This window comes from Rhinopithecus bieti, unplaced genomic scaffold (genome assembly GCF_001698545.2).
Source record: "Rhinopithecus bieti isolate Rb0 unplaced genomic scaffold, ASM169854v2 scaffold_10589, whole genome shotgun sequence".
NCBI lineage: Eukaryota > Metazoa > Chordata > Mammalia > Primates > Cercopithecidae > Rhinopithecus > Rhinopithecus bieti.
The window spans coordinates 3,816,656-3,827,271 of record NW_016807065.1 but is presented as its reverse complement, the minus strand read 5'-3'; the positions used below and the strand labels follow the sequence as shown (position 1 = coordinate 3,827,271).

The window sequence follows — 10,616 nt, the reverse complement described above, 5'->3', positions numbered from 1 at the left end:
GCCAAGCACTGCTGTCATTGAGAGTCTGCAGTGAGATGGAGGGGCTGGGGGTGGGCCTTGCCCCTCACCAGAACCCGTGCAGGACGTGGGAGGGTGCGTGCCTAGATGAGGCCTCCAGAAATGAGGGGTGATGCCCCTGTGATTCCAGAGCAACAGCTTCCCCTTCCCTGGGTCTGTTTCCCCATCAGGCAGGTTGGCCAGGGGCCACCAAGGAACACGCCCCACCAGGCCAGGTGCCTGGCACACCTGCATGGGTTGGGGGGCTGTAAACAGTCCCCCCTAGAGACCACATCTGTGACTGGCTTCTGCTGGAGCTCTCACCGGGCCTGTGAGCCCAGGACATTTGAGATGAAGCCAGTTTTAAATGCTGGCATTCAGCAACAACCTCAGAGACCCTGCAGCTGCATGGGGAGTTACAAGATGCCCGCCCAGGTCCAAACAGCTCAGGTGGCCCCTCAGTGCCCTCTCCCACCTCACATCCAGTGCCATCACCCACTGAGCACTGGCGCGGGCCTGGCTCCTACCTCAGGGCTCTGAACGTTAACAGGCCAGAGGACTTCCTGTAGCAACAGCCCATCCATGGGAACACTGGTCCCTGAGGCCCTCCTGAGCGCCTTGCTCCCCAAGGTGCTGGAGGGAAACTGGGTTGGGGAAGACAGCAGTGCTGGGCTTGGCCAGCCTCCCCTTCCTACATCGGAAGGGGAAAGTCTTGGGGGCCACACCCCACTCTAATAGCCGAGACTTGCTCCTCAACTTGTTTCCTCTCACAAACACAACTGCGGCCGGCACGCAGTCTTTTTTTTTAAACAAAAAACACTTTATTTAACAAAAAAAAAGGTGGGGGGGGGGCAGGGTTAGGAAAGCACATTGCGCCTGAAGAAAACTATTTTCTCTTATACTTTTCTTAAAAAAAAAAAAAAAAAAAAAAAAAAAGTTTGTAATTTTCAGTCACCATTATCAGGCTTTTTAAACAACATCTATAAAGAACAAACATCTGCTTCAAAACTACAGGGAGGGAGGGAAGGAGCGGGGGGAGACAGACAGCACCCGCAGACGGGGAGGTTTTGTTATCATTTATTTGTGAAGTTAAAAACGAGCGATAAAAAGTAAAAACTGCCATACAATTTTTTTTGTTGTTCTCATTTTGTTTTCAGTTTCAATCTCCTCTTGAACAGATGAAAAGACAACGGACCAGTCCTGGGAGGGGCGGGCGGGGCCGCAGGAGCTGAGCCAGGGCGGGAGGAGAGGAGAGGGGCTTGGCTGCTGGGGGAAGGGGTCCTGCAATACAACACCTGGTCCAAGGAATGTTCCACCTCTAACTAAAAGAAATAGCAAGAGTGATTTTTTTTTTTCCTTTTAAAAGTTTATTTTAAAACAAGAAGAGGGCCGAGGGTGGGAGAAAATGAATTGCTTTATCCTCAGAGAGGCAGGTTCAGGAAGGCTGGGGGGTGAAGAATAGAGACTTTTTAATATATATATATATAATTTTCTAAGTTCTGCTTTGCTCTTTGTGTTTTAATGTTTAAGGTGTTTTTGGCAGAGATCGAGATCTCGCTATCTTCTCTGGCTGGCTCAACATGAAGAATCCCAATTTTGAAAGAAAAAGCATGTGAGACACAGAACAGGCGAGAGAGTGAGGGCCCAGCACGCCCCCAAGCCCCCTCCCACCGCTTGCCGCGAGGGCTCCCCAATACTCCCCACGGCAGCCATCGCTCTCTCGCCAAACAAAACAGAAGCCCCCAAACAGAACAAAATGGAAAAAAAAAATAAAGATTTTTCACAGATGAAGAAGTTCACATTCATTCGATTCATTGAGCCTGCGGAGAGGGAAGAGATAGGAATTGGTCACTACGGGGAGGGGAGGGTGGGAGACTAGGGGGCGGAAGAGAGGAGGGGCTGGAACACCGTTGGGGGGGGGGCAGGAAGCCCCCTCCCAAACCTGCGCTGGCTCAGGCTGGAAGGACGTGCTTGTTAACTGTCTAGCCAGGTGCTCGCGGGACTCGCTGAAGTCACGCTGCTCCCTGATGGAGAAGGAGGGACAGAGCAGGAAGAGAGGAACTGGGGCCACGGAGGGTGGAGGCGCTAGGGTCGGAGGGGAGCTGCCCTGTCTCCGGAGGGCGGCGGCTCCCGGCGCAGCACAACAACATGAACAATCCAGAGATCATGGTGTCCCCACAACACCCCTGTGAGGTAGGTTGGAAGGTGGCAACGATCTTCATGCCCACTTCACAGACAAGCCCGGGACACAGGCAAGCGCGAGCGCATGGGAGGCTAAGCCCGGCAGGGCAGGGGCCTGGGCCGCTCCCTGCGTCCCCACCAGTCCCTGCCAGAGCCGGGCCGCCTGCAACACAGTCACTTGGACACGGGAAAAAAGATCATGGGTTTAAAAAACAAAAGAATAAAAAGAACAAAAACCAAAAAAGTGATGCAGAGAAGGGGAAAAAATAGACGTTTTCTTCCCAAGTGGCCAGATTGTGAGCAAGGTGGCGGCCGGGCCGGTGCCCACCGTCCGCGCTGTCTGCCTGCCCCCCGACTCCCCAGCAGTTCAGAAGTCCCGCCTGCGAGTCTCAGCGCTCCCCAGCATCACGACAGCGGCACACAGGAACGAGCAGCCGGCGCAGGGAGGCCTCTTCGTTTAACCTCTGGACCCAGCGAATGCTTCCCTGGTGGTGCGTGGGGACTCCCGGAGACCTCCAGCCACACGGCCCCCGCTGCAGGCATCAAGGGCACACCCCGCAGGGGAAGGGGTTTCCGGCGCTACCCACTAAGGCAGGATGGACGGTGGCCGGGGGTTGGAAGGAGAAAGGAGGAGGAGGAGGGTGGCAATTCCCACTTGCCTGCTGCTGTCCCTGCTGCGTGGGCGGTGGCTGGGGGCCGCCAGGACCTGGGGTCTGTCCGTAGTAAGCGGCCTGCTGTCTGTAATATTCCGCCCAGGCGGCACTGTAGTCTGGCTGGGAGCCTGGGGGAGCTCCTGGACCCCCTCCGGTGGCCACTTGCGCTGTGGGTGGACAGACACAGGTGAGAGGCTGTGGGTGAGGGCTGCCCCTGCCCCGTCCCCAGTCGGTGGCCACTCACCTTGCTTCTTGTAGTACTCCTCCCAGGCCTTCGTGTAGTCCTGCTGTGGGGGCGCTCCAGGCTGCTGGGGCTGCTGGCCTGTGGGGGCGCCGAGACAGGTCAGAAACCACTCCCCGGCAGGGCTGGAGCCCCCCCACCGCCCTGCAGACTCACCGATCTTTTGTAATACTCTTCCCAGGCCTTAGTGTAGTCCGACTGGCCGGTGGGTGGGGCTGAGGGGGCTCACCCTGAGCCGGTGGGGCCGCAGGGGCCGGCGCAGGGCCTGGGACGGGGCCCGGGGGCTGCTGGTAGTAGTGTGAGTAGTAGGCGGCCCATGCGGCGTTGGGGTCCGCGGCCGCTGCAGCTGCTTTGCCTGCAGGAGATACCCCGGGTGAGACATGGGCACAGAACAGGGCCCTCCCTCCCCAGGCGGCACACCACTTACTTGGGTCGTGAGGAGCAGGCGGTTGCCACTGGGGGTAGGTATTGCCCCAGCCCTGGGGTGGGTACTGATGAGGAGGGGGCCCCCCGGCACTGCAGGAGAGAAGAAAGGGATGCTTGAGCAGTGGTGCGGGGGTGGCCGCAGTCGGCCCACCTGGGGTGGGCATGTTTTTCAGTGGGGAGGCGCAAGAGACCCAGACCACCAGGCTCAACAGGGCGCCTGGGAAAGGCCTAGACAAGAAGCAACTCGAAGGACATGCACTGTCAGCTTGAGGACACGAAATAAGCCCCCGAAACTTCCACGTGCGCAGAGAGATGCTGAAAGGCATATGTGCTGTAGCAGTGGACAAGAGTGCCTGTTGATGGTATCCACCAAAACGGGCTGGATGAGGCCCCCCACCTGCACTTCTAGGGAAAGGGGAATGGGGTCTGTTATTCTTGCCAGCTCAATGAACCCCCGCCCCCAAAGCCCAGGAGGCAGAGAGGGAAACTCACTGTGGGGGAGCCCCGGGTGGCCCTTGGTTGAAGGGCCCAGGATTGAAGGGCCCCATTGGGCCAGCAGGGCCTGGGCCACCTGGGCCTGGTCCAACTGGACAGAGAGGACCCTGGAAGGAAGGAGAGTAGCCGAGGTGAGTGGGCTGGGATCCGGGCTGTGAGCCCAAACCCCCCGAGCCCGCCCCAACCCACCTCGATCTTCTCCTCGATAAGCTGCTTGGCGTGGTCAATCTGCTGGGGCGAACCCCGGATGATGAACAACTTGAAGTTGGGGTCCCCGTTGGGTGGCAGCTGCCGGGAGATCTCTACGAAGGCTCCCGTCTGCTGGTTTATGGCTTTCACATTCTCGCCACCTGCAAAAATGCAGAAGGTAAAGGTGGCCTGCAGGGGTGGCCCAGGAAAGAGGGGGCAAGGAGCAGGAGGCCACACTCACCTCGGCCGATGACCAGCCCACATTTGTGAGTGGGGATGGAGAAGGTCATTTCCCCGCCAGGGGGACCCCAATTGCCTTGGCCTCTTCCTCGGCCTCGCCCCCCTGGAGGCATGCCTGGACCCCTGGGGACCTGGGGACCACTCTGCAAGACAAGAGGAGGAAGAAGATGAACCCTGGAAGCGGGTCTGGTCTCCACACTCCCCTGGAGGCCCTGCCAGCCCTTCAGCAGCCGGGGCCACCTACCCTGAGGCTCTGGAGGAGGTCGTTGATGATTCGGGCTGCGTGCTCGCACCTGTCTGGGGGCCCCATTATATGAGCAATCTTCTCGGGCCCTGTCCCGTCATCTGAGGCCAGCACCAAGAGAGCAGAGAGACAAGTTTAAAAGAGCCCACCCCAGAGCCCTGCAACGCCGCCTCCAGCGCAGACACCACGCTGGCCTGAGCTCTCAGACGCGCTGCGCCGCTCCCAGCCTCCACCCGCTCAGGGATCGAGGGGGAGGCGGCCCACATTCCCAGAGAAGGAAACCCACGGCCAAGCCAGGGGGTGGCTCAAGCTTCTTCCAGCACACAGCACCCCCAGCACTGTGAGACTTTACAGAACAATAAATATCTGAAAAGCCAGAGGGGCCCTTCTCCCCATGGCAGGCAGCTGAGACTGGCTGAGGACTGGCAAGAGTCCAGAGCTGAGGTGGAGTGACCTGATCCAGCCCGTGGGGCGCCCAGGGCTGTCCTGTCAGGATGGGCTCCATCGTGGGGGGAGGAAGAGGAGATCTGACAGGGACAGGAACACCCGGTCCCCCTGGATGTGGAAAGCCCATGTCACCCCCTCATGCAGCCATCCCAGGAGAGAAGGGACTGGGCATGTTCTGACGGCTGGACTAGGAGCCATGAGGTGCTATGGAGGCCACCTGGCTGACCACGGTGCCCAGCTCCCTCAGAGCCTGCCTCCTGAAGAGGGTGGGGGGAGGGGCGCTGGCCAGGCCCTGACCTTGCTTGAACTGTATCCGCACGCCAGCATCATTCTGGATCTTCTTGATCATCTCTCCGCTCCGGCCAATGACCACGCCAACAGAATGCCTGGGCACTGGCACCTGAGAAAGGAGGCGGCAGGGTTGGCTCGGCCCGCAGCTCTGCTGCCCTCTGCTGTCCAGTGGCCACGAGGAGCCACTCACCCCGGCCCCTCCCTCCACCGGGGGGTGAAGGCAAGGCCCACACTCACATCGATGCCTCCGCCAATCCGAGATCCGTACTCATTCCGGTCCCCAAAGCCGCCTTGGTCACGTTCCCGGAGGATGTCCATCACCATCTCGCAGGCTTGCTGCAAACACACAGGAGAGGCAGCCCTCACGGGTGAGTCTTGCTGCCCCACACACCCCCCACCTTCTCGGGGGATGTGGGCCTCGGCAAAGGACCCACGAACCCTGGCTGAGCCCAGCATGGCACCCTACTAAGCTTTCTACCTCCCACTTGAATGGGGAGTCACTGCCAACAGCCCCATTTCCAAATAAGAAAGCAGAAAGTCAGAGGTGAGGCCGGTGCCTCACACACACAAAGCTGGGAGTCAGTTCAGGGCCGCCCTCCGAGCCAGCGCTCTTGCAAGCCTCTTGGTGTTATGACCGACTGTTCACGTATCTCTCTGGCGGAATGCAGACCCGAGGCCGCTGGCCCTGCCCACCTGCCATGCTGCTCCAGAGCCCCGTCCACCACCCCAGGGTGTGCTCACCTGCACTTTGTAAGGATCCCCAATGATCCGGAGAGGTTTGTCCACATTCGTATTCTGAGATCCGTCCTGAATTAAGATCATCTTCACTCCAGCACGTTCCTTTACAACCAAGGTTAACTGTTAGTGCTGGGCTCTCCCAGGACTTCCTGGGCTGCTGTGGTGGTGGGGGGTGGTGCACGGATGTGGAGGAAGCTGCCCAGGTGCTGCCCTCACCTGCAGCTGCTTAATGGTCTCCCCGCCCTTGCCGATGACCAGGCCGGCCTTGCCCGCAGGGATCATGATCTCCTGCACAGTGCCGTTCTGACCCCCGTTGGCGTTGTCGTGGAACTGTCCTGGGGGGCCCCCACGACCCCGAGACACAATGTCGTCCAGCATCATCTTCGCTTTCCTGGGAAGGGGAGGAGCGGGTGCCACCACTGGAGAAAGGTACTGGTCTGGTGGCCCACCCAGCTCAAAGGGAAGGTGACCCCAACATGTATAAGGATGACAGGGAAGAAAGGCCAGTCACTGGAGCTGCTCAGGCTCCAGATTCCCCAGGTCTTGGGCTGCTAGGGAATCAGCCTAATGTTAACATGGCTTTCTGGAAAAGGGGGCAAGAGTGGAGCACATGCGAGTTGCTCCCAACTTTCAATTCAAAGGGATGCAGCGGGCTTCTGCCTGTCCCCCACATCACAATGAGAGGTCCTGCGGGGACTTACTGGACAGATTCTGGGGCTCCTGTCAAGGACACGCTGCGCTCGGGTAGGCCACCGCTGTCTGGAAAGAGGAAATAGGGTCAGTGCCCACCCTGGCCCACAGGCAGAGAAAGGCCTGCCTTGGACATGAGACTTTCAGAACAACCAAGAGCCACTTCTGTCCCATTCAGCAGCCTGACAAATCAGTTTACTTCCCCTAAACACCTGGGAGGCTGCTTGAGGCAAGGCCGAGGCTGGGAAGGCGTCCCAGAAGAGAGGCAGGACTTGTAGGGAAAAGGATGAGGTGGAGGGAATGGCAGATTCCAGAAGGTCCAGGACCTGGCCACCCCCACTACCAGCGGTGACCCCCAGAGCCTATTCTACAGACAGCACGTGCTACACACCCACGTGAAGCCTCAAAGGCCCCTACCGAGCAGGCTTTCTGTACCTCAGGACTCTGAGATTCAAAGAGGTAACTATATTGCCTGAGAGCAGATGTACAGCCAGAACTGGGATTTGCACCTGGGCCTGACCTCAAGAGTGATCACTCTTTCCAAGGCACCACCCTGCCTCATGCAGTCTTGCCGGGGTGCTTTCACTCATGCGGCAGGTCAGTGCACTGCTGCGGAGCTTGGTGTCTGCAACCAGGCCCCTGTGTGAAATGCTAGCCCTGCCACCTCAGTCCATCCCTACCCACTGAAAATGAAAGAAGTCACAGCTGCGCCCCGTGGGCAGTACTAGTGCAGTGAGATACTGCACTGAGCCCAGTCCGTAGTAAGCACCAACAAGTGCCAGCTCGCTTCCTGTCCACAGTCCCCATGAAAATTAAGTAATTAAAGGAAACTGCAAAGGGCCCGACCCTGGCCCCCTTTCTGGCAGGAATCTGACGCTCTTGTACCTGGAGAAATCTGTACTTTGCAGCCTGAATCCTGTTGGATTTTGTTTATTTGTTCACCTCCTCTGCCAATAACTGGATGGAGAAAGGAGAAAAGCACAGCGTGATGAGGGAAGGGAGCCCGGGCCTCAGGAGACTGCGTGGCCAGGGCCCCAGCCCCTCTGACGCTCAGGAGGGCAGCAGTCCTCTAGAGAGCTCCTATCCTCTGCCCAGAGGGGACGAAGGAGGGACAAATGAGAACAGCACACAGGAGCCCCCTCAGACCAGGGCTTCTAGGCTGGCAGGAGCTCACAGGACACTTCCTCCTGGGGAAGAGTGGGCCTCCCCACCCAAGGTAACCCACACTCACTCAGGCCCACCATGCCGTCTGGGACCCTGTACTCTTCTGTCATTGAAGTCCTGTAAAGAGACATGCCCAAGGTCAGTCCTGAAGTGGGAAGGGAGGAGGACAGAAGCTCTGGAAGGTCTACTTGAAACCAATGCCACCATAGGCCTAAGCAGAATCTGACCAGACAGGCCACCAAACCTCTGGAGGCCTCAGTTTCCCCATCTGTGCCGCCCTGAGAAGTTTGGTCTGGGCATTGTGGGCTGTGGCCTGGTGCCGTCCCATTGATTCAGAGCGGGAGCGAGCACTGAGACTCCCAGCAAACTGACAGTCACTCTATGTTGCTGAGCTCTAAAAAGCCAGCTGTATGTCCTTTTCATCTTATTTTCCTAGTATTTGATGAAACTACCGGCTCAATAAAAAATAAACAAACAAAAAACTGGCCCCCGACAACTGCCCTGTGTCAGGTTCACCTCAGTCCATTGGGTTGGGCAAAGAGCCCTGAGCTCCAAAGCACGGAGCGGGATGGGTACTTGCAGATGTGTGAGGGAGGGAGGCAAGGCCCTCCCAGCCTCTTCCAGGATGACAATATTTGTTCTGCTCAGAGTCCCCACCCCAGCGGAGGAAGCCATAGGGTGCGGAGACCACCCTGTCACTACAGTGACTGCCACGACCCTCTCTTCCTACAGCCCTACAGATAAGGGGTATGAGGAACGGACACAGCTCCTCTGTCTCGTTCCCGTCTGAGCACTCTCTGGTCAACTGGCACTGGGGGATAAAACCTGAGAGATGCGCCCCTAGTCAGAGCCCTCCCAAGTCAGAAGAAAGGCCAGTCTGCTGGCCAACCGACAAGAAAGCAGTGTGGGCCCCACCATGGCTTACCTTGGAGGAGGATGGATGGGTCCAAGTTGAGAACTGATTGCTGTAGAAAGAAAACCCAAAGCAAAGACTGGCTTAGCTCCTCCTTGGGCACTTGGCACTGCCTGCCCCGGGGCAGTGGGAGCTGAGTTTGGCACCATGGTCCCCAGCCTGCTCCAGTGCCTGATGGATGCTGTGGATCCCCTCCCCATAAAAGCAGAGTTCATCTGCCTCAATTTCAGGGGTCCTGGGATCCCTCAAATGTATGGGCCCCAGAATAGAAGCACCACGTGCCTCTGTAAAGAGCTGCCACCTCCTCATTGACTCCTGAAAACCTCAACCCATTGAAGCCACGTATCTGCCTGCAGACCCCCTGGACTTACAGTCTCCCTGGGAAGCCAGCTTCTTGCTCTCCGGTTGATCTGGGAAAGAAAGAGGGTGGCAGATGCAGCACCCACCCACCCACGGCCACCTCGAACCTGATGCTGGTGCCACATGTCCAAGGTAACCAGTGCCCCTCAGCCCCCACCCTTAACAGGAGCTGAGACAGGAGCCTAGGAGAGACCGGCCCCTGACGGGGCCAGACTCCACCAATCCCACCACCAACGCCCAGAGTAAAGAAGCCTTCGGAACACGCAAACACCACCAGGCACCTGAGTCCTCCCGGTTTAGGACAGCACCCGCCTCTAGCAGGGAGGGGTGTCACGGATAACAGTGGAGTTGGTCAGGAGATGATCACCCACTACTTGCGGTCACGCGACGCAACCCAGGGCTGGGCCAACTTCACATCAAGCCTCACTAACTGCTCCTGGTTGCCTCAGTCTCCCAGAAGGGGAGGAATCATCTTGGGAACTTACAACTTCGACCCAGTCACAATCAATCTGCCCTCCTTTCTGCCACCTGATACCTCAGGATGGCAGACGGAACAAAAAGAATTAACAAAGCCCGGATTGCTGAAGTTTTAAAAGACCAAACAGCAGCAACACCCACCCCCTCTAAACCACACTCAAACAGAAGCACCTCTTTAGGCCCCCAGCCCTTCCTCCTAAGCTAAAGGCGGCAGCAGGGAGTTACCTCCATCTTCCAACTGTCTCTTTTGGCCCCCAAAACCAAAATCAGGAGTGCTGTTATTCACTGTTGTGGCAGCATCGCCTCCAATTTTGGCTGCAATCTAGAATATAGTAGTAAGCACAGAAGAATTACCACCAAAAACAACCCTCCATGGCACCCAGGTCAACTTCTCAGAACGTTTCCTGGATATGAAAGCCCGTCAGGTCTTGGTGTCTGGCCCTCCAATTTAGGGAAGAGTCAGTTGATTAAGACATCCTAGAACGAGTTTTGAACCGAGGTCTCAAGGTTCTCACCAGTTATCTAGGATTATCAAAATTCCTCTCTTCCCGTCTGCTGTGATTTGTGTCTTAATTGTGGCCAGCCCATAATCCACACTGACTTCATTCTAGGGGTGACGGGAACACAGGCTCAGGTGCCGGGGAGGGTCCCCAGGTCATTCCAGGAGCTTTCAGACACTTCCTCCTGCCAGTGGCCCCAGATCACACAACCAGAAAGTGTGTGTTTTTTTAGCCCAGTTTTCCTGGGATGCTGAAGAGTTCAACTTTCCCTTATCTCCCCACTCTCAAAATCCTTTTCCAATTTACTGAATAAATTTGATCAGAGTGATCACTTCAAGGGATATGAAATCCTCATTTGACCAAAACAAAA

General features: G+C 57.3%; 1 protein-coding gene across 1 annotated transcript; it reads right to left on the bottom strand.

Annotated features, from left to right (window-relative positions):
* Window positions 1–1,354: 1,354 nt before the first annotated feature.
* On the bottom strand, window positions 1,355–10,068 carry KHSRP (KH-type splicing regulatory protein). Its single transcript, XM_017880027.1, is given in 19 exon segments — window positions 1,355–2,998; window positions 3,076–3,153; window positions 3,225–3,287; window positions 3,290–3,427; window positions 3,500–3,588; window positions 3,991–4,100; window positions 4,183–4,343; window positions 4,424–4,565; window positions 4,667–4,767; window positions 5,411–5,513; window positions 5,642–5,740; window positions 6,146–6,244; window positions 6,359–6,533; window positions 6,844–6,901; window positions 7,718–7,789; window positions 8,064–8,113; window positions 8,922–8,961; window positions 9,281–9,319; window positions 9,972–10,068. Coding segments are annotated over 16 exon segments (1,809 nt in total). The 5' UTR covers window positions 8,107–8,113; window positions 8,922–8,961; window positions 9,281–9,319; window positions 9,972–10,068; the 3' UTR covers window positions 1,355–2,720.
* Window positions 10,069–10,616: the final 548 nt, after the last annotated feature.